This window comes from Rhea pennata, chromosome 21 (assembly GCF_028389875.1).
Source record: "Rhea pennata isolate bPtePen1 chromosome 21, bPtePen1.pri, whole genome shotgun sequence".
Taxonomy (NCBI): domain Eukaryota; kingdom Metazoa; phylum Chordata; class Aves; order Rheiformes; family Rheidae; genus Rhea; species Rhea pennata.
The window spans coordinates 1,724,980-1,748,856 of record NC_084683.1 but is presented as its reverse complement, the minus strand read 5'-3'; the positions used below and the strand labels follow the sequence as shown (position 1 = coordinate 1,748,856).

General features: G+C 51.2%; 1 protein-coding gene across 1 annotated transcript; it reads left to right on the top strand.

The window, feature by feature from the left end:
* The first annotated feature begins 1,891 nt into the window (after nucleotides 1–1,891).
* On the top strand, nucleotides 1,892–23,753 carry LOC134149678 (transcriptional repressor CTCF-like). The gene is given in 13 exon segments (XM_062592904.1): nucleotides 1,892–1,943; nucleotides 6,737–6,855; nucleotides 11,302–12,094; nucleotides 12,773–12,794; nucleotides 12,796–12,941; nucleotides 13,838–13,971; nucleotides 16,221–16,341; nucleotides 17,136–17,285; nucleotides 18,930–19,090; nucleotides 19,539–19,721; nucleotides 20,142–20,277; nucleotides 22,296–22,463; nucleotides 23,572–23,753. Coding segments are annotated over 13 exon segments (2,367 nt in total).
* The last annotated feature ends 124 nt before the right edge of the window (nucleotides 23,754–23,877 follow it).

The following is a 23,877-nucleotide window of genomic DNA, read 5'->3' as shown; positions in this document are numbered from 1 at the left end:
CACTGTGCCCCTTGCACAGGCTGCCCTTCTTCAGGCACTCCAGAGCACACAGCCACTCCAAGGCTAGCCCTCTTGCTCTGCCTGCTAATCTGCAACCCCACACTCTCCACTGGTTCCTTGTGCAGCCCACAGCAGAGCTCCCTGCATTCCTGCTGCTGTCATGATGGGCTTGCCTATTCCCACACCACTTGGCACCTTTGCTTGCCATCCCAGGCCATCGTTTCCTCACTCTTCTTGCAGTCAGTGTCTGCTCCAGGTTGCTCCCCCACCAGCTTGCCCAGCTGCTACACCATCAGCTCAGCACTTGGCAAGTCTCCTGCCAAAGAAACGCTGTCACCCTTGTTTGAGCGATGCTGTGAAAAACCTCTGCAAATAATGAACAAGACTCAAGGAAAAGAAGGAAAGAAGAGTAAGAAGCAGAGAAGGTGTGCTAGTTTTGTAGATCTACCACCTGGCACCCATCTCTGCACAGAAATGAAATAAACAATTTTCTGGACCCTGTGTGTCTATTGGGTGCTTGCACACTGGGTAACAGAACACAGTTTTGGGACAACACAGGGATAACTACAAATGCCCCAAGGCTGAACACAGGCTGGGGAAGCTCTAGGGTGAAGGAGTAGTCCTCACAGGGCAGGGCCATTCCCCCATGGAGAGGGGTCTGCATGGGGTAGGGCTGCTCACAACTCCTGCTCACCCCCAGGACACTTCCCAGGGGCTTCTCAGCAGGTAGCTCCAGGCAGGGATGACACCAAAGGCAAGGAGCTTCCCCACGTCTCTGCTTTCAGGTCCCTGCTGCTGGGGTGGGGGGAAGGGAGAGGAGCTGCCAAGCCTGAACAAGAGCCCGAGACTCCAAAGCTGATGGAGAGACCAGCAGGTCTGTAGGGAAGCTCACAAAGTTCCTTCACCGACATGCACAGCACCAGCAGCACCTTTGCTGGCCCCAGCAGGATCTGTCCCCGCTACCCCGAGCACCTGCCAACACGCAGATGCCCCTCAACACTGCCTCGCTGCTGGGAGGTGTCTGTGGGGCAGAGCTGAGCACACAAGGCTGTGATGGGCCTGTGGGTCATTGCTCTCCTGAGGAAATGTCACCTTCAGACCCTCGACTGTCTCTGGGGAGGTGTCCTGAGGGGCTGTGAGTGTCCCACAGGGCGCTGAGGGGCACAGCTCTCCCACAGCCGCTTTGCCGTGATACCCAAGAGCTCTGGCCATGGCCGTCAGGAGCCTCTGCACATCCTGCTCCTCACGGTGCCCACAGCCGGGCTGGGCTCAGAGAGGAGCTGGGGACCTGCCCCAGGGAAAGCGGGGCTGTCAGCAGGGGCTCCGGGGTGCTGGTGCCTCCTGCCTCCAGCCTGGAGACACCACAAGCACCGCTGCACTCGCGGCCTCTCCTCACAGCTGGGATGGCGCTGAGAAATGGCCACCACAGCCGGCACCGAGCCATGGGGCTGTTAGGAGAAAGGGTGCAAGAGCCGGGGGCTGCCGGGGGCCGGAGGCGGCCCGGGCCGGGCCGGGCCTTCCCCAGCCGCTGCTGCCCCACAGCCAGGCCGCGGCGGCTCCGGCTGCCCCCGCGCGCACAGCCGCTCACCTTACCCAGCCCGCGGCCCTCGGCCCCGGCGCAGCAGCTCCCGGCACTGCGGCTAAAGGCTCCGGGCGGCCCCGGGCCAGGAGACGCTGCCCCGCGGCAGCAGCCGCCTCTCACCCCAACTCCCCCGCAGGGCCCGGGTAGCCCCGCACCCGCCCGCCCCGCCCCTTCCTGCCCTCCTCTGGGCCACTGCACATGCTCTGCCCTGACCGGCCACGACCCTGCACTCTTTGCAACGCCCCTCCCCTCTCCTCAGGGCCCCCTCGCCTGGCCCCGCCCCCGCAGACGGGGCTGCCCGAAGCGACCATGGAGGAGCTGGAGCTGCTGGCGGAGGCCTTCGGTGACCTGCTGCCGCTGGGTGGGGACTGGGGGCACTGGGGGGGACTGGGAGGGACTGGGAGGGACTGGGGGGACTGGAGGGACTGGGAGGGACTGGACTGGGGGGAGTGGGGGGACTGAGGGGACTGGGAGGGACTGGGGGGCTGGGGGGTACTGGGGAGTACTGGACTGGGGGGGACTGGGGGGACTCGGGGTGACTGGGGGGTAGTGGGAGAGACTGGGGGGACTGGACTGGGGAGACTGGGAGATATTGACTGGGAGGGACTGGGGGCGACTGGGGGGGTACTTGGAGAGACTGGGGGGACTGGGAGGACTGGGAGGGACTGAGGGGAACACAGGGGGACTGGGGGACACTGAGGGGAATGGGAGCACTGGACTGGGGGTGACTGGGGGGTACTGGGAGAGACTGGGGGGACTGGACTGGGAGGGACTGTGAGGGACTGGGGGGGCTGTGGGGGGACTGTGAGGGTCTGGACTGGGGGAGCTGGGGGGGACTGGGAGAGACTGGACTGGAGTGACTGGAGGGAATGGGAGGGACTGGGGGGAACTGGTAAGGTCTGGACTGGGGGGGACTGGAAGGACTGGACTGGGGGGACTGGGAGGGACTGGGGGGACTGGGGGGAATGGGAGAACTGGACTGGGAGGGACTGGGGTGACTGGGGGGACTGGGAGAGACTGGGGAGACTGATCCAGGGGGACTGGGGGGGACTGGGGGAAACTGTGAGGGACTGGCCTGGGGGGACTTGGGGGCACTGAGGGGAATGGGAGAACTGGACTGGGAGGGACTGGGGGCAACTGGGGGGTAGTGGGAGAGACTGGGGGGACTGGACTGGGGGGACTTGGGGGGGACTGGGAGAGCCTGGCGGGGGAGTGGGGGGAATGGGAGGGACTGAGAGGGACTGAACTGGAGTGACTGGGAGGGACTAGGGGGGAAGTGGGGGGTACTGGGGGGCACAGAGGGGAATGGGAGAACTGGACTTGGGGGACTGGGGGCGAATGGGGGTACTGGGAGAGACTGGGGGGACTGGACTAGGAGGACTGCGGGGACTGGGAGGGACTGGGGGGAACTGGGGGGGACTGGGGGGACTGGGAGGCACTGAGGGGAATGCGAGAACTGGACTGGGGACTGGGGGAGACTGGGGGGTAGTGAGAGAGACTGGGAGGGACTGGGAGGGACTGGGGTGACTGGGGAGCACTGAGGGGAATGGGAGAACTGGACTGGGAAGGACTGGGGGGACTGGGGGCGAGTGGGGGGTACTGGGAGAGACTGGGAGGGACTGGAGTGACTGGATGGGGGGGACTGGGGGCACTAGGAGGGACTGTGGGGGATTGGGAGGGACTAGGGAGTACTGGATTGGGGATACTGGGGGGGCTGTGGGGGACTGGGAGACACTGAGGGGAATGGGAGAACTGGACTGGGAGGGACTGGGGGGACTGGGGGCGACTGGGGGTAGTGGAAGAGACTGGGGGGACTGGACTCTGGGAACTGGGAGGGACTGGAAGGGACTGGGGGGGACTGGAGGTACTGGGAGGGTCTGGTCTGGGGGGAACTGGAGGGACTGGACTGGGAGGGACTGGGGGGACTGGACTGGTGGGACTGGGAGGGACTGGGGGGAATGGGAGAACTGGACTGGGGGGACTGGGGGCATCTGGGGGGTACTGGGAGAGACTAGGGGGACTGGACTGGGGGGAATGGGAGAACTTGACTAGGGGGACTGGGGGCGATTGGGGGGTACTGGGAGAGACTGGGGTGACTGGGAGGGCCTGGGGGGGATTTGGGGGGGACTGCAAGGGACTAGGATACCACACGGGACTGGGGGGAACTGGGGGGACTGGGAGGGTCTGGGGGTGCCTGGGGGGGACTGGAGGGACTTGGAGGGAGGGGACTGGGGAAACTGGGGGGTACTGGAGTGGGGGAACTGGGGGGACTGTGGGGAACTGGGAGAGACTGGGTAGACTAGGGGGGACTGGAGGGACTGGGGGGACTGAAGGGACTGGGAGGGACTGGACTGGGGGGACTGTGAGGGACTGGGGGGCTGGGAGGTACTGGAGGGACTGGGGGTACTAGCAGGTACTGGATTGGGGGTCTGGGGGGGACTGGGGGGACTGGGAGGGACTGGAGGGAATTGGGAGGGACTGGCCTGTGGGGACTGGGGGACTGGGAGGGACTGGGGGAACTGCACTGGGAGGGACTGGGGGGACTGGGGGCAATGGGGGGATAGTGGGAGAGACTGGGGGGACTGGACTGGGGGGACTTGGGGGGGACTGTGAGGGCCTGGGGAGGAGTGGGGGGACTGGGAGGGACTGGACTGGAGTGACTGGGGGGACTGGGAGGTACTAGGGGGGAGTGGGCCGTACTGGACTGGGGGGACTGGGGGCAACTAGGGGGTGCTGGGAGATACTGGGGGGACTGGACTGGGGGGACTGGGAGGGACTGGGAGAGACTGGGGGGACAGGGGGGACTGGGAATAATGGGGGCATGGGGAGGTCTAGGGGGCACTGGTAGGGCCTGGGGGGCACTTGTGGGGCAGGGGGCACTGGGAGGGGTCACTGTGGCGGTGTGTGCGTTGTGGGGGGGCACTTGGGGGGCAGCAGCCCCACAGCGCCGCCCGGCCCCACAGTGGAGGAGATTTCCGAGGAGGTGGCGCCACCTCCGCCCCCCACTGAGCACTTGGGGGGCACTTGGGGGCTGGGAGGGGACCTGGGGTGCAGCAGGGCACGTGGGGGGCTAGAGGGCGCTTGGGGGGTGGCAGCTGAGCCCGTCTCTGCCCCACAGTGCTGAGAACCCCGGAGGGGCCCATCCTGCCCCCGCCACCCCCGAACGTACGTGTAGGGCTGGGGGGGACTTGTGGGGCTGCGGGGGAACTTGTGGAGTGTGTGGGGCTGGGGGGATGTGTAGGCTTGGGGAGGGGCTGGGGGGGGAGGTGTGGGGTGGTGGAGGAAGTGTAGGGCTGGGGGGATGTATGGGCCGGGGGGGGGGCTGGGGGAGGACGTGTGGGGCGGGGGAGGACATGTGGGCCTTGGGGGGGTGTGGGGGGCACAGAGAAATATGTGGGGCTGGGGGGGAATATGTAGGGCATGGAGACACACGTGGGGCTGGGGGGGTGTGGGGGGGTGGAGGGGGACGTGTGGGGTGCAGAGGGATGTGTGGGGCCGCCCCAGGCCCCCCCCCACTGGCGCCACTCCCCCCTCCCCCCCCCATGACTTCTGGCCCCAGCTGACCTCCGAGACGCTGCGAGAGCAAGTGCAGCGGCTCCAGGCCCACTGCCGCCCCCTGATGAGTGGGGCCCAGGTGTCCGGGAGAGGGGCCCAGGTGTTCATGGGAAGGGGGCCCAGGCATCTGGGCGAGGGGCCCAGGCGTCCAGCCGCCCCCAGGTGCCTCGCGAGGCGCTCGAGCCCAGCATCCCGGTGCTGCCATCCTCGGGTGAGTGACCCCGGCGGTGCTGTGGGGCAGGGAGGGGGCTGTGGGGTGAGCGTGGGAACCGGGTGGGGGGAGGTGGGTGCTGGTCACCGTGGGGCAGTTGTGGGTCACTGTGGGGTGTTTGAGGGTTATTGTGGGTCGCTGTGGGGTGGTTGTGGGTTACTGTGGGGCAGTTGCAGTTGCCGTGGGGCAGTTGGGGGTTATTGTGGGTCACCGTGGGGTGGTTGTGGGTTGCTGTGGGGTGGTTGTGGGTCACCGTGGGGCGTTTGAGGATTATTGTGGGTTGCTGTGGGGCGGTTGTGGGTCACCATGGGGCAGTTGCAGTTACTGTGGGGCAGTTAGCGGTTGCTGTGGGGCGGCTGAGGGCAGTTGCAGGTCACCATGGGGCAGTTGTGGATCACTGTGGGGTGGCTGAGGGTGGTTGTGGGTCACAGGGAAGTTGGGGGGTCACTGTGGGGCAGTTGCAGTCGCCTTAGGGTGGTTGTGGGTTGCTGTGGGGTGGTTGAGGGCAGTTGGGGGTCGCCGTGGGGCAGTTGGGGGTGATGGTGGGTTGCCATGGGACAGTCGCAGTCTCCGTGAGGTGGTTATGGGTCACCGTGGGGCAGTAGCACTTGCCATAGGGCAGTTGGAGAGTCATCATGGGGTGGTTGAGGGTCATCGTGGGGCGGCTGAGGGTAACTGTAGGGCAGTTAGGGGTCGCTGTGGGGCGGTTGGAGGTCACCATGGGGCAGCCGCGGCCTCTCCCCAGAGATTTCCCTGGAGGTGACGGAGGAGGATCTGCGGTGAGTGGGGACCCGCGTGTGGGGCGGGGGGCACGCGTGCGGGGCAGGGATGCGTGTGGGGCTGGGGACCTGTGTGTGGGGCTGGGGACAAGCGTAAGGGGTGCGGGGGACCCACGTGTGGGGGGCAGGGACATGTGTATGGGGGGCTGGGGCAGACGTGGGGCAGGGATGCGTGTGGGGCGAGGAACACGTGTGTGGGGCTGGGGACACACGTGTGTGGGGTGGGGACACGTGTGGGGCAGGGATGTGTGTGGGGTGGGGACACACGTGTGGGGCTGGGGACGTGTGTGGGGTGGGGACGCATTTGGGGGTAGGGATGTGTGTGGGGTGGGGACACGTGTGGGGCAGGGATGTGTGTGGGGCTGGGGAGACACATGTGGGGCTGGAGACATTGTGTGGGGCTGGGGACACACACGTGTGGGGTGGGGATGCGTGTGTGGGGATGCCAACCTACGCCTGTGGGGCTGGGGACCCACGTGTGTGGGGCAGCACTAACCCCCCCCCCCCGCAGCACCCCCAGCGCCTCCTGCCCCCCCGGCGCTGCCCAAGGGGCCCGAACCCGAACTGCCGCCTGGGCCCCTGCTCCCCGGACGCCTGGGCCCTTCCCAGACGCCTGGGCCCCTCCCCGCAGGCTGGTGCTGGCGGAGCTCTCGCGCATGGGCCAGTCGGACCTAGCGTTGCTGCTGCCCGCCGGGACCTCATCAGCTGCCTCTTCAGCCTGCTGCTGGGTGAGCGGCGCCGTGGGGCCGCCCCACACGGGTGTCCCCCCTTCCACCCCACACCGCACGCGTGTCCCTGCCCCACACGCAGAGCTCCGTGGCGTTGGTGTGCTGCGGCTAGAGCAGGCCCGGCCCTACGGCCCCATTGCCGTGGGGCTGGGGCCCCACTTCCCGACACCGGTGGCAGCGCCCTGAGAGGGGCTCAGCTCCACGGACATGCCAGCCCCACAGACACGCCATGGACACACCATCGCCAGCCCCACGGATGCACCGGGATCGGCCCCACGGACAGGCAAGGCGCAGCCCCATGACGACCCCTTTATTGTCCCGGCGCAGGGACGTCACGTGGCACCTCAGGGGCCTCCCGGTGTTGGGACCCGTTTCTGCCGGCAACAGCGTGACGTCACCTTGGGGCCCGATTTCCCCCCCTACACACAGATGACATCAGCATGACATCACTGGCGGGGGGGAGGGTGAAGGACCTGAACCGCAGAGGGGATGTGTGTGGGGTGGTGTCCGGTTGTACTTGGGGGGAGCATCCAGCTGTACTTCATGGGTGTTTCATGGTATCTGCCTGTACTTTGTGGGGGTTTGGGGGCACCTGGGGGACGGGTATTGGGGGTGTCCGGTTGTACTTTGCAGGTGTTTGGGGCTGCATTTGGGGGTTTCTGACCCTGCTTTGCGGGGTCTGGCTGTACTTAGGGGGCTGGGGCTGGACTTCGGGGTATTTGGGGGGGAATGCGGCTGTATTTTGGGGCAGTATTGGGGGGAGTCTGGTTGTCCTCGTGGTGTGTGGCTGTCATTGGGGGTGTGGGACTGTGGATGGAGGTGTCTGCCTGTACTTTGAGGGTGTTCGGTTGTACTCTGGGGGTGTCTGGAGGCATCCGGCTGTACTCCAGGGCCATGGGGCTGTACTCTGGGGGCGTCCAGCTGTATGTGGGGGTGCCCGGCTGTACTTTGGGAGTGCAGGGCTGTACTTTGGGACTCACACATGCACGCACATGGGGCGTCCGGCTGTCCAGCGGGGGTCACTCCCGCAGCAGCGCTGACACCGCCGGACCCAGCTCGGGGGGGGGGGGTGCCGCCATCAGCCGCCGCAACCCACAGCGCCCCCCAATAACACCCCTGCTGGCCCCCCCAACCGCCCTGGCACCACAAATACCCCCAAACTGCCTAGTCACCCCAGCTACACCCTCAAATACCCCCCAAACCACCTTGTCACCTCAAATACCCTCCAAACTGCCTTGTCACCCCAGCTATACCCTCAAATATCCCCCAAACCGCCTTGTCACCCCAAATACACCCCAAATCACCTTGTCACCCCAGCTACACCCTCAAGTACCCCCCAAATCCCTTTGTCACCCCCAAATAACCCCCAAACTGCTTTGTCACCCCAGCTACACCCTCAAATACCCCTTAAAAGCACGTTGTCACCCCAAATACCCCTCTGCTCCTATAATACCGCCCCTAAATACCTGTCCCAGAGGTATATACAGCTGCGCAGGGACAAATGCAACCCCCCCCCAGCCTGTCCAGAGACACCCTCGAAATATCCCCTTGGGGCCCCCCCAGCACCCCAACATCCCCCTCGACTCCGAATGACCCCTGGGGGCCCCAAATACCCCCCAGGACCCCTAATACCCCCCTGGGACCCCCAAATGCCCCACCAAGGACCCGAAACGCCCCCTAAGACCACCAATATCCCCCTAGGACCCCAAATACCACCCCAGAGACCCCAGATCCCCTGTGGGGACCCCCAAATATCCCCCCCAGGACCCCTAATAACCCCCGAAGCCCCCTCGGGACCCCAATTCCCTCCCCCAGGTCCCCTCCAGACCCCGGTTCCCCCCCCAGAGCCCCCCAGGGCCCCCCCCCAGACCCCAATCCCCCCCAGCGTCCCTCTGGCCCCCAGTCCTCCCCCAGGCCCACCCTGGACCCCAATCCCCCCACCTAGGGCCCCCCCCCGGGACACTCCCAGGCCCCTAATCCCCCCCCCCCAGGACCCCCCCCCCAGGACCCCCCTGGCCCCGAATCCCCCCCGGCTCCCCTCCGGACCCCAATCCTCCCACAGGGCCCCCCCAGGTCCCTCCGCGGGACCCCAATCCTTCTGTTGTCCCAAAATCTGGGTTCTCTTACCCGGTGTGCAAACAACCAACAGACACACAGGGTCGAGATATTTGTTTATTTCATTTCTGCGTAGAGATGGGTGCTAGGTGGTAAATCCACAAAGCTAGCACACCTTCTCCCCCTCTCATTCTTGATTTATACACACTTTTCAGGGAGTATTTTATACAAATCTTTCTATTGGTTACGATTTCATTACCTCAGGTAATCGCTCTGCGCTTACACTTTCACATTCTTGTTAATTAGCATAGGAAGCGAAGAAGAGGTGGTAACATCATTATCATGTCATTTCCATCTCATTATTCATTTAGGGGTGTGAAGTTTAATATGTTAATAAGCCTTAATGAACCTAAGGTCACTTCTGGGTTATTCTGCTGTTTTTGTCTTACCTACCCCTCGCAATCTTCGAAGCGCTGAGGTTTCATCAAGGTTCTTTAGCCGGAGCTGGTTATCCTTTGCAGTACTGTTTTTCTCTCCCCCTTGTCCTTCAGTCTTGTTAACTATTTTCAAGGTTTTTCTCACAGTATTTCTCTAACAGCCTCAGTGCGTGACACTGCAATGCTCGGCTGCTGCCTGCTGTCCAGAGCCATGAGGTTGCTGCTGCGTGAGGGCGTAAGAGGCCAGCGTGAGGCTGTTGTGTGATGTTTGGGAGTGTGCGCTGAGTTTGGGCTGTTTGCTTTGCAGACCAGTGGCAGGCCCGTGTCAGGTGCTAGTGGTTGTGCGGTGAGCTGAGAAGCAGCGGCTGCTGGGCCAGTGGGGTGATGTTGTTGCTGTTTGCATCTCTTGATTGCGTAGTGCCGGAGTGCCTCTGAGGCGAGCGCTGCTGCGCAGGCTGCTGGTGGTGGCTGTGAGGTGGCTTGTGCGTGCGTGCGTGACAGGCCAGTGCTGTGGCCACTGGTGGTGGTGGTGGTTGGGAAGTGCCTCGTGCCTGTGTGCGTGATAGACCGGTGCTACAGTCAGGCTTGTGAGATGCCTTGTGGCTGAGCGTCGTGCAGGCCGGTGGCAGGGCCGTGTCTGCTGTTTGTGGCTGTGAGGCGACTTGGGCGTCAATCGCTTGGAGGCCAGGGGTGTCAGCCGAACTGGGCACGCTTTCACAATTGCTGCAGGCTAAAGACCAAAGCTCCGTTCTGATCGCCTGCTGGCTAGTGTAAAGTACTTGCATCATCTCGTGTTCTTCAGCTGTTTGTCCATATGGATTTGCTGTGACTTGAAAAGCTGATGAGTGTTAAGAAAAAGGAGAAGCAGGATCCCTGCTTCTGAGCTTTAGAATTATTACATGCTGTTGATGCCCTGGCTAGATTTAGCCTAGTTTTCATGAGAAATCACTAGAGTCATGTAGCTCTGAGTCCAGACCATTTAGATTGAAATAAAATTTTAACTGAGCCTTGTCTGCATCCTGGGTCTCCGTCGACCCAAAGAGGGCACTGTGCTCAAGTTCATCCTGTGTTCTGCCTTCTGAGGCAAGGCAGTGCCCATAAATGGAAACAGGAATGAAGCTCAGGATACTTCCAAGAAATTTACTTATCCTTGTTTTCTTTTCTTTCTTTTTTCTTTTTTTTTCTTTTTTTTCTTTTTCTTTTTCTTTTTTTTTTAAGAGAAGATGTGAATCAAGTGTTGTTCAGAGAAGTCTAAACATAGAGGAAATAGTTGTTTGGAGCTGGATTTTTACATGAAATATGAACTTAATTTAGAGTAACTTTGAAGACTTAGATTCTTGCTTTGCATTCTCAAAGCTTTTTCTTAGGGGGGAAAAAATCACTATTCTCAGACTAAGGGTTTTTTTGTTTGAGTGTGGTTGTTGGGGGAGGCTGTTTTTTTGTGGGGGGTCCAGATTTATATTGTGCTTTACATAATCAGCTTTTTTACAGGTAAGATTTCTAATGACATAAAAATAATGTGATTATAGCACAGGACTGCTTCTGATATTCAGCTTATTTATTTTACATAGATTGGTAATAAGGAGTAATCGTGCCGTATCACTTGCCTTAGCGATTTGCAGTCCTTGAGAAAGAGAAACATACATATCCCTTAATCTCTCTTCCTTGCTTTCCTTCCTTTCCATGAAACTGGTACAGCGGCTGTTTCACTCCAGGCAGGATTCTGTGATCACCTTGATTTACAGCGACAATACGCTAGCAGAGACTAATGCTTACAGTTTTGGATTTGTTTTCTTAAAACTGGCTGCAGAATGCTGTTGCTGTTGAGCTGATGGTTTTCGGTTAGGCCACTTGTCCCTCTGTGGGGTGTGTGCCATTATTATGGCACATTATTACATTAGATGATGTGCAATATTCTCTCTTCTGCTTTTTTTTCTTTTTCTTTTTTTAATAGCAAGAAGGTGAAACAGAAGGTGAGGCAGTTGAAGCTATTGTGGAAGAATCAGAAACTTTTATTAAGGGAAAAGAGAGAAAAACCTATCAAAGACGCCGTGAAGCTGGGCAGGAGGACGATGCTTGTCATGTACCACCAAACCAAGCAGATGGGTGTGAAGTAGTTCAGGATGTCAACAGTGGTGTGCAGATGGTTATGATGGAACAGTTGGATCCAACGCTTCTTCAAATGAAGACTGAAGTAATGGAAGGTGCAGTGCCTCAAGAAACGGAGGTTACAGTGGATGACACACAGATCATAACACTTCAGGTTGTTAATATGGAAGAGCAGCCTATAAATCTTGGTGAGCTTCAGCTGGTCCAAGTACCAGTTCCAGTGACTGTACCTGTTGCCACCACTTCTGTGGAAGAACTTCAGGGAGCATATGAAAATGAGATTTCCAAAGGAGGCCTGCAAGAGGGAGAGCCCGTGATCTGTCACACTCCCCCTTTACCAGAAGGCTTCCAGGTAGTGAAAGTGGGTGCAAATGGTGAGGTGGAGACGCTGGAACAAGGTGAACTTCAGCCCCAAGAAGATCCTAATTGGCAAAAAGATCCAGACTATCAGCCACCAGCCAAAAAAACAAAGAAAAACGAAAAGAGTAAGCTACGCTACACTGAGGAAGGCAAAGATGTGGATGTCTCTGTGTATGACTTTGAAGAGGAGCAACAGGAGGGTTTGTTGTCTGAGGTCAATGCAGAAAAAGTAGTGGGTAACATGAAGCCACCTAAACCAACCAAAATCAAAAAGGTGGGTTTGTAAGCGGATTTCTAAACTGCACTGGTTGTGACTGCACCTTGCAATACAGTTGAAGTGATTGAGTAGATGCATATGGGAGCAAAGCAGGCATGCTCAGTGTCACTTACCGTTTTGTATAAGAGCTCTCAGCTCTGTTTTCTGGGCAAACCTACTCTCTCCTGACTATAGGCTTGCAAAGGAGCTCATTTGCCTTGTGTGATGCTGTGGTATTAGTATTCCCATATCACTACAGTTGAAAAGGTTCTGCTTTTTGCTGTAATGCATATTCAAGAGATTATTGTTTACCATAAAGTTTTACATCAGGAACCAGTGGTATAATTAGTTTTTGGGGGGCGGAGTTCCTAGCTAAGTATTGGGTAGAGTGGGTAGCACAAAATCCAGCAATGTGTATGTTTCCTTTCCAGAAACTTAAAACTGTAAATTAAAAGAAACCCTTTCTAGACTGGAGTGGAGCAAGAACATTAATTACTGGCATACTAATGAAAATTCAAGACAAGCTAATCACTGCCTGTATTCCTAACAGGAAATACAGTTGTATTTAATGATTTAAAAAGAAATGGGTTTCTTGTAGTAGTTTAACCTCCAGGAATTTTTCTTTTTCCCTGCTGACCTCTAATGTAATACAGTGGACCATGGTACTGCCAAAAATAAAAGTGACTTCCTTCATGGCTAGGTGTAAAGAAGACATTCCAGTGCGATGTGCAGTTACACTTGTCCACGTCGTTCTAACTTGGACCGCCATATGAAAAGCCACACTGATGAACGACCACATAAGTGCCATCTCTGTGACAGGGCTTTTCGGACAGTCAAATTACCGAGGAAGCACCTCAACACTCACACAGGTACTCGGACCTTTGTGTACATTCTTCTAATAGAACCTACTCTGCCTTTATTCTATAGGCAGGTTGGGTCTATCTGAATCTGTCAGATGTCCTATATGGGACAAGCTGGAAAGGAAGAAACTATGCAATGCTGCTCTCTTTCTTTATTATTTTTTTTCTTCCCCTTTGAGAGCAATTTTTCACCTGACCATGTTAGGTGCAAAGCTCATTCTGTACATAGATACAAAAACAAACTCTGGGATTGATCCAAAGTTACTTAAAGCTGTAGAAAACATTCTGTTTGTCTTGGGTGTTATTAGGGCTCAGTTTGCTGTGTTCTGAGATTTGTGCTGCCATTGCTTCCTATGGAAAAATAAGGTGAGGCTGGAGCTAAACAGAAGGCAGATGGAGCAGAAAAACAAAACAGGGAATAGGTTATAAACTGGACCAGTAAAACATGTAGGAATGAAAGCATGTTTCCATTGTTCCTCACTTAAGTTTCTGTTATAAAACTTAGTATAGGAGTAATTTCGGAACTGTCATCAAATTTAAACGATGTTCTTTTGACCCTTCTGCCAAAAAAAGTGTAATTCATGTTCTTAGCTTTCTTTTCATACCTCTGCATTATCTGACTGAATGGTTTGAAATTTGCAAATAGCCAAGTGATAAGAAAATAAGTGAGTGTGTTTCCCTCATTGAAGGCATGTACACTCTCTAGCAGTATCTTCCGTCCATTGGCTGCTTATACAAAGGCTATGACGCCTGCGTGCCATTTGCTGCTGTAATCTAATCTTTCAGAACAAAAGGAACATTGCTGATTCATGGTGGGGGGGGGGGTGGAGAGGGAGAAGCTGTGTCATATTTTTTGCCACTAAATCTGAATGTCACCATCTTCCTGTTTTCCTGCAAATGATTAGGTACTCGCCCTCACAAGTGCCCAGATTGCGACATGGCCTTTGTGACCAGTGGAGAGTTGGTTCGGCATCGCCGCTACAAACACACCCACGAGAAACCATTTGAATGCTCAACGTGTGATTATGCTAGTGTGGCGGTATGTTAATTGTCACAGTGCCAAGTACACGCTTGTATGCTTCAAGACTTACTCATCATCTGTTACAATCTTTCGTCCTTGACCATTTTTGAAAAGCCTCTGAGTAAATGGGTTATGAGTTACAGAATCAGTAAGGTTTGAAGGGACCTCTGGAGATCATTTAGTCCAACCCCCCTGCTCAAGCAGGGTCACCTAGAGCATGTTAGACAGGATTGCATCCAGGAGGGCTTTGAATATCTCCAGAGAAGGAGACTCCACAACCTCTCTGGGTAACCTCTTCCACTGCTCTGTCACTCTCACAGTGAAGAAATTCCTCCTCACGTTCAGGCGGAACTTCCTGTGGTTCAGTTTTTGCCCCATTGCCTCTTGTGCTGTTGTGTGGGACAACTGAGAAGAGTTTGTCCCCATCCTCTTGATGCCCTCCCTTCTGATACTTATGCACACTGATAAGATCCCCCCTCAGGCTTCTCTTCCCCAGGCTAAACAGGCCCAAAACTCTCGCAGCTGTTCCTCATAGGGCAGGTGCTCCAGCCCTCTGATCATCCTCATAGCCCTACGCTGGACTTTCTCCAGTAGCTCCGTGTGTCTCTTGTACTGGGGAGCCCAGAACTGGACACAGTACTCGAGATGCGGCCTCACCAGAGCTGAGTGGAGGGGCAGGATCACCTCCCTCGACCTGCTGGGAACACTCTTCCTAATGCATCCCAGGAGACCATTGGCCTTCCTGGCCACCAGGGCACATTGGTGGCTCATGGTCAGCTTGTTGTCCACTAGCACTGTGAGGTCATCTGCACAGCTACTTTCTGAATGAATTAGGTCTGTTTTTTTGGAAGCAAGTGATAGGGTTTCCTCAGTTGATGAGAAACCTATTTGAGGATATTTGTGCACCGAAACCCTAGGTCATTTCCATTTCCTCTTTGGAGACTGTAGTTTTCATTGTTTTTAAAAAGAGCAGTCCTTTAAGATGAGTAAAGGAGTTGAAGGAGGCAGGTATCTGCTGAGTAGAATGTACTTTAAAACTAGAGATGCTCTCCAATTTTAAAATGTGCACTTTGCATCTTACATATCTGCTGATAAAGTGACTGTTGCCAAAATGAATGGCGCTTTCCCAAATTAGTGAAAAACAGCTTTGCTAATTCTAAGAGGTTATCTAATTTGCTTGAGCAAATAAAGCTTACTTGAATGTTGTACCCTGTGCCCTAAGCAGCACTGTTGCTTGTGCTGCAGGACAGCTTTTAAAATGTAATAAAAACTACATTGCAAGATGGGGATAGGAAATCTGAGCAAGGTCACGAACAAAATTTTTAAGAACTGATCTGTGCAGTGGAGGAAGGTTACAGTGGAAATGTTGAATTGGGTGCTTAATCTTTTATTTATTGAGTTTTGTGGGTGTGAGTGTTTCAGTTTGTGTGTGTATCTTTTAGGGTTTTTTGTGGGGGGGGGAATGCTGGGGGTGTTTGTGGGTCTTTTAAGTTTTATCTATTTATTTATTTATTTATTAAAAAAAACAAACAAAACTTTGAGCTGTGACTGCAGTGTTGTAATTCCAGGCCCTGAGGTTTGAAGTGCTGAATGCATTGTGTTGCAGTGCATGAATTAGGAAAGAATAAGCAAGTTGGTCCTATGTGAGCTGGTTGCAGGGTTTTATAGACAGCAGTTGGTGCAGCTTGCTCTTACTGAAGCAGAAAATGCTTTCCGTTCATGTCTGCTAATTCTTAAGCTATGTTCATGCCTCCTAGATAATGGCAGGAGCGTAAAGGGATTAAGTCACCTTGATTGCAGGACTAGGGCTTTTTTATTGAGTTACTGATTTATGTTCTTCCTGAAAGTAACTGGAGGGCATCCCGGGAGGCACCCTGTGGAAGAACATCTGCAGTGTTCCTGGGTGCATGCTTTCCTGGAACGCTTTTTCTCTGTGTCTGTCCAGGATGCTTTCGAATTTTAGCTTATCCTCTGACGTTGAGATGGTTGATGCCAGTAAGATGAGCGCAGGAGACAAAATCTGGCTGCTTTGAATGTAGGAGCAAGACTGGGAATAAAGCTGGGAGGTGGAACAGAGTGGGAAGGGGAGTATGAGTGGTTACATGGCAGTGCAAGACTGGCACTGAAACTGGTTGGTTGACTGCATTATTTTTAACCTTGCTACAGAAACAAAACATTACTGTAACAAAATTTTTGACTGATTTCTTTTACTTTGGAAATCTTACCTATTCATGCTTACTGACTCCAGTCTTGCTCTTGGCTTTCAGGTTAGCGATTTGAAACGCCACATTTGCTCTCACACTGGAGAGCGTCCGTTCCAGTGCAGCTTGTGCAGCTATGCCAGCAGGGATACTTACACGCTGAAGAGGCACATGAGGACCCACTCTGGTACTGATGTCATGCTTTTAGCACGCTGTCTGTGTGCTGGTGTCTGAGTGCTGGGACAGTGCATAATGGTGCTCATGCTCGGAGTCAGCAAAATGAAGTATTCAAGTTTAATGTAAAATTATCATGAAGTCTGTAGCTGAAGAGAATGCACTGTTTATCAACATTAATAAATTCATAAACTGACACTAGTAATTGCACTGAGAAATGTGCTGGAGAATTCTGATTTTTGCCTTCACTGTGAGGTGACAGAATACAGGCCCTTTTTCAGTATGAAGATGAGCAATATCTTCTTTATTGATGTTTTACTTCCCACTGAAGGTTATAGCCATTTTTAGTTTCATTCTTGAGTGTAATTGCAACAGTGTCTGGATGCAGTTTGTGAAGATCCTTAGTCTTTTCTGTGATAGAAATAGGACTTTTTTTTCTAGCATGGAACACTGCTGGAGTGCTAAACTAATGAGGCTGCTAAAATTTAATGACAGAAATGTGCTTGTATGTATGAGCATTCAAAAGAAAATCTCAAATTTGATGTTCACAGTGTTCCAGCATCTGGCATGTAGGTCTTGAATGTGTTTCTCATTGTAAGGACTAATAATTAACTCATTTGCTCAAGAGTGAATTTGTTTTGTCTTTGTGTTGTAGAAAGATATTTACGGGAACTAAAACTTCTAGAGAAAGAAACATCATTGAGCTGTTTGCTGGTTTCTGGGGAGTTATTTTATTTTAGGGCTTTTTGATTAGATTTCTTGTTAATAAAAGTGCTCGTGCTACTTTTTTTCCTTCCGTTACTGTAGGAGAGAAGCCATATGAATGTTACATCTGCCATGATCGCTTCACTCAGAGTGGTAACATGAAGGTGCACATTTTACGGAAACATACGGAGAATGTGGCCAAATTTCACTGTCCTCACTGTGATACTGTTATAGCAAGAAAGAGGGACTTGGGTATGTATCTTGGCAACGTGGCCATTAGCGAAGTTACTGCAGAAGGCTACACAAAACATGCCTTCCCAAAATTAGAGTTCATGCAACCCATCAGCTGTCTTCCCCCTGCTTTAACCTAGTAAATCCAGTAACTGCACAAAATGAAGCACAGGCTTAGAAGTGTGGCTGGTAATACATACTTTTAGCCTTTCAGCTTACAGTAACTGCTGCATGCTATGGGAACAGCACTTTCAATTGCTTTTCATTATTTGAAAATGCAGCCTGTTTTTCAAGCATTCAAGGCAAGTTATTTTCATGTCCATAGGTGCGAGGCATTTATTGAACTTAGACTAATATTTTAACTGTACGACTTAAGGTCCGAAAAATCGGAAGGTCATTTGGCGTGACCGCCTATGTATTGGAGGCCATTAATTATCACCCAGATATATCTTTATCAAGCTGAAAGGCTTGAATTAGCCTAAACAATTTCATTTTTCGGGAAGTGGAGGTGTTTGCCACAGACGGGATAGGAGAGACTGAATTGTCACAAAAGCCCTGAGTCCTTGCAATAGGAGAGTGTTGACCTGGTGAGCAGTTCCCCATGATTCTAGCAGACAAGCTCTCTTTTATGATATACAAGAAGGTGAAAAATAGTACTACTCCCAGAGCAATTGAAGATAATCTTTCTCAGTGAAGAAAAGGCTGAGATTTGGCATAATTCTGTCTATAAGCAAAATATCAACCAGATAACGGGAAGGTAGGTTCTCCTTCATAACAAACAGATGTAAAGTGCTACAATGAAGGACACGTTGAGACGATGACACCAAGTGTCTATGAAGCAAACAAGTACTGATCTATAACAGGAAAAAACAGAATAGCTGTGAAGATTTTTTTTTCATAATGATTGTTCAACCTACAGCAGGCTACCTTGTGCAGGTGCAATATGCTCATATTTGGAGGATTTTAAAGTGATTAAAACCTCTTGATAGGGGTTAGCTGTTGGTACCCCTGTTACCCTCTAGTCCTGTCACTTTGACTTCTGATCCTGCAAAAAATCCTGCTTCCCAATGTATTACCTGGCTTCTGACTGTATTCAGGCAATTCAGAGTGGTCTTAAGTGTCTTGAGGACAGTGCTGTGTTTTACCTTGACTTTACTTCATCTGTTGCATGAACTTCAGTAGCAAAAATCTATGTTGCTCTGTCTTCCAAGGGAATCCTTACAGATTGTCCGAAGCAGTCCTGGGCATCAGTGATCTGGCTGCTATGTTTTTGAGATGGATTTTTGAAATAGTCTACACACTAACAGTCTAAGAATCCTGCTGTATTTTGCAGATAGTGAATTTTGAATATAAGTTATGTGGTATATCATCAAACACTTTATCAAATGCAAGTGTATCAGCACAGATTGCTGATATTAACCGAATCTAGAATCCTTTAAAAAACCTTTCTAAGCTTTTGACTAGACAGTTCTGTCAAGAAATTATGCTGATTGCTGTTAATTATAAGCCTATTAATTTTTTGATAGAATCTCAAATTAACAGTTTACTTTTCTCACCTGAACTCAAGAGTATACAGAGGGAAAGACGCTGAGAGATTGTATACCAGGCTCTTTCACCCTAGGATAGCCGTGATGTGATTAAAGGCTCTGGTTCTTGCATTCCTAGGTGTCCATTTGCGAAAGCAGCATTCCTACATTGAGCAGGGCAAGAAGTGTCGATACTGTGATGCTGTGTTTCATGAGCGATATGCCCTCAAACAGCATCAAAAGTCTCACAAGAATGAGAAGCGCTTCAAGTGCGACAAGTGTGATTATGCATGCAGGCAGGTAAGCTGGTGGGACTGACAGCCCTTAAGAGCATTCGAACAGGAGCTAAACACGTAAGCTAAGAAATCTTATCTGTTAAGTTTGACCAACTTTCAAAATCAGTGTTAGCTCTCTGACTTTTATTTATTTATTTTAAGGGCATGGGAGAGTTCAGTGGCTTTTGCTTTCTGCTGAAGTGCTCCCCTGTGGAGAGTATCTTTTAAGGGAGTTAAGTCACAACCTTGGCATATCTGTTGACAAAGAGCTAGAGTTGCTTGAAGGATGGAAGTAGGTAGGACCGAATATGCCATCAATCAGAGTGTGGTTGCACTCGGGCGGGACCATCTTCTCCTGGGTGTTTTTCTTGGACTAAAGTGTTTGACCTCGTCTTGCCTGCAGAAATAAATTTCTCAGTGTCTACATCTGAAAGTTTTCAAGTTATTCTTTCTCTTTGGTTTGTCCCTACCAGGAGTGGCGCATGATCGTGCATAAACGGACCCATACTGGAGAAAAGCCTTATGCCTGTAGCCATTGTGATAAAACCTTCCGTCAAAAACAGCACCTTGATATGCACTTCAAACGATACCATGATCCCAACTTTGTCCCTGCTGCATTTGTCTGTTCCAAGTGTGGTAAAACTTTCACTCGCAGGGTAAGGGAGAGTGTGTGTGTGTGTGTGTGTATAAATACATTTTGAGTTGTGCTTTTTGGCTGAATGGGGGTTTTGGAAAGGAGGAGCCCTGTTACTTAAAGAAAAGGGTGGCTGGGGCACAAGGCACAACACTGATCTTTTTTAAAAGGTGGCACTTGCTGCTCTCTGAGAGGAGGCTCTGGTATTGATACTGATACTGGCATGTGCTAGCAGTAGCATCATGAGCAGTAGGAAAACTCAACTTTATGAGTAGAAGTTAGTGAAATTTACCTATATTTGGTAAAAATTTTTCCATTACAAAGAGGAAAAAGAGACAAGCAGTCAGAAATGTCTGTGTAAGAACAGGGCCAGAATATCTGGTCTTGATTTCAATGCGTGTTGTTTTTTTTGTTTTGTTTTTTTTTCCCCCATTCTGAACAGAACACAATGGCCAGACATGCTGATAATTGTTATGGCCCAGGTGATGGGGAAGGAGAGAATGGAGGAGAGACAAAGAAGGGCAAACGTGGCAGAAAGAGAAAAATGCGCTCTAAGAAAGAAGATTCCTCTGATAGTGGTAAGATTCAGCTCAGTACCTTCTTAGCATTACAGGCTTGTGATTCATTGTTTCTTTGTTAGCTGTTTGCCAGTTCTGCAGGTTTGGTTTGGTACCTGAAAGGCCTTTATGTACTCGATAAGGGGAAAAAAATGATTGTGTATGTATGTACATAGAGGACTGTGTGTGTTTAGGAAGGATGGTGTCAATTTGGCTGTCCTGGACCTCTTCCGAGACTCAGTAGTTGGGGAAAAAAGTGCTGTGTCTGTTACCCTTTGCCTAGACTGCAGTTGTCTGTCTTGCATGCTCTTCTGTGTGTTAGTGCACTGTCTGATATATTTTTCCAGTACTAAAGTCATGTTGTCCCCTGCTTTGGCCTGTCAGCTGCTGAAGTAGACAGACTGTTAGTTGATAAAAGTTGAGATCTGAGGAAAATATGAAGAAGCTCTAAAAAGGTAGGACCTGAAAAATTCAATAAAAGAAATTTGTCTTTGAATGACTGCGTACAATAGCGCAGCACATGCATACCTCCTTGTACATAAGGAAGTAGGTGCTTACAGACATGAGGAAATGTCTGGAAAGCAGTAATGCACAGGACAAATAGATGCTAATGTGAGATCTTGTGGCAATAAAATCAATCCATTCAGCATAATCTGACTGCGGGGGATGAAAGCACATCATATCCAGAGTATTTGCAGTCTTTCTGGGATGCTGAACTGATCTTTTTTCAAGCCAGAAATGCACCCATAAGATGGCAGCGTCTATTTAACCCCGGTATGTTTGGCTGCTTTCTGTTTTCTGTCTTAATTTACTTGTGAGATTTGAAGTTGAGGCCTGGTATGTGTTATGACGCCTCATCTTTGTGGAATCCCAAAGACCAATGGCCACCTTTTTGAAGGTATTTTTCACTTGATAGTAATCATTTTTATCACACCCTGGTCAACAGTTGTGCAGCTTGGATACTTTTTGGGTGTCTCTCTTAACTGAAAAGTATTAGAGCCATTATTGCTGCTTCTAAGAAAATGAAATCGCTACAGTTCATTCTTCCCCCTCAGATAAATGGAAGTGTGCCTCATGCAATGGCTCACCTCTTCATGAGGAAGATAAGCTACTCTTCTGTGCAGTGGACATGCTTAGACATTCTGGGGCAGTCATTTTACCCTTCTGACAGTCTGTTCCTCTTGACACCTTTTATTGCTTTTTGTCTGATTTGGTTTTGCATGGAGTATTCTGGGCACATTGATGGTGCTAACTGGTAATTTCAGGGATGTCCTGAAGTATAAATCTTTGAGCCTTTAGCTCAGTAAACCACAAAAAAATTGCAAGAAGTTAAAACTTGTCATGAGCACCATTGGACTGGAATCAGTTTCTAAGAAATGCAGTTAGTTGGCATGTAGGGGAGGTGCTATCATAAATCAGTTGGTGGACAGGGCCTCATAAAATAGGCTGTTCTGCCTCATAAAGAGAGGTCTTGGAGAAGATGCTCTTGGTCACTGATTGATGATCTATGGTATGTTGATGATCCTAGAAAGCATGGCAAGGTGTCTGCAAAGCTGTGTTCAACTGTGATGCTTAAGACCTCCCCAGTTCCATGTGACTTTACTATTTTCAACTTGACATTGAGGTCCTGAACACTAGTTGCGGTGTTCAGGGACTGCTACCCCAGTTGCAGTTACAGAAAAAGATAAGTACAGTGCTGTTGTTTCTTGAGGGCTAGGAGACTTACTGTTGGATCACTCTTGACTTCTGGAGTGTTTCATAGAGGTATTGAAGTCACTGCCACCAAGTGAAATCATGTTTTCTTTCCCTTTCTGAATGGCAGTTTGTTCCCTTTAATGTAGGAGTAACAACCTGAGTCTGTGCCACTAGGTTCTTAGCAAAGGCCTCATTCGCCTTCTCTGTTACCAGAGCCAGCTCCCTTCAGTTGAGGATTAAGTAATGATGGCTCTTTGTAGGTGAATGTATTTAACCTCTTTAAACTAAAGACTTGCTTAATGCACTTCTTCGAGGATTTTTTTTTGTTTTTTGTTTTTTCCTAGAGGAAAGTGCTGAACCAGATTTGGATGATAATGAAGATGAAGAGGAGACAGCAGTAGAAATTGAGGCTGAACCAGAAGTTGAGCAAGAGGCTCTTGCACCACTTCCTAGTAAGAAACGAAGAGGAAGACCACCAGGCAAAGCTGCCACCCAACCAAAACAATCCCAGTGTAAGTCACTACTTGAAGCTTACGTTACAATGCTTGTTTGAACTGCATCTTCCTTGGATTTGGCAGCTCTCATCAGAGAACTCCTGCCCTCAGGTGAGCTTATTTAAAAAGTAAATAGCTGCACTTTTCTCTAGCTTGCTATGATCTTCCTTATGCATAATGCTTGTTGCAAGCATTTCCTGGTTGTTAGGGAACGTGCCTGTTTCAGATCATGCAAAAAGGAGATGACAGGATTTGTTTTTTTTTTTCTTTGATAACATTCCAGTTAATAAGTGTGTGTGCAAACTTTCTTTTTTTTTTCTTTTTCTTTTTCTTTTTTTTTTTTTTTTTTTTTTTGTCCCAGTTGCTGGATGTCTGCTCATGTTGCACTTGCTGTTAAAGAAACTGTTACAAGAACCACCATAGTATTTTATGCATGTAGACTTTTACAAATATTACTACAAGCAAACATGCTTCAGACCTGTAGTTTGGCGCATAGCATAAATATTGCATAGTTGCAACTCCACAGAGGTTTCTTCTTAAGCATAGAAATCAATAGCTATAGAAAGTCTAAGTAAAATTATAGGAAGTGCAGGAAGCAGTTCTTCCTTCAAGGGGTGAATGCTGCCTGGTGGCTTGGCTGTTTGATCAGTGCTCCAAATACAGCACGTCCTTCCTAGGCTTACAGCCTGCAGAAGCATTTTACATTGACTACATTCACTAGTGTCACTGTGGACTCTGAATCTGACTGAAACTTTGCCTTACTCTAAGTGCAGAGGAGCTGATTTGAGGTGCACCCGTATATTAATAGTCTTGATTACTCTGTAAAAATTGCTTAAATACTGTCTCATATATTCCTATATATCTTTTGAAATTTGCTGCTAAAACATCTTCACACAGGAGCCAGGGAGGTAGGGGCTTGATACTTGGATGAATGAGAGGCAGGCTGAATTATTCTGCCCTGAGGTGGGAATGTGTCTTTATTGGGAGCCCCTCCTTTCCTTTCTATGCAAAAGTCTAAGTATCTACTGAAAAAGTCATCTGAGGGAGGTGCAGGCCAGCCCTGGAACCAGTAAAAATCTGTCATTTTCCTCCTCCTCCCCATCCCCTTTCTTTTCTGCCCTTCTAGCTGCAGCAATCATTCAGGTTGAAGACCAGAACACTGGTGAAATTGAAAATACTATAGTTGAAGTAAAGAAAGACCCTGATGCAGAAACAGTAGAGGAAGAAGAAGAAGTTCAACATGCTGTAGTGGAAGCTCCCAATGGAGACCTCACTCCTGAGATGATTCTCAGCATGATGGACCAGTGATGGAAGACGACTATACTGGCTGGCTGAACTGGCCTGGGCTGTGTTCAAGCAGCTCAAATCTATTTTTCCTTTTACCCTTTTTCTTGCCTTTGGGAAATGCATCATTTTAGACCATTTTACCAAA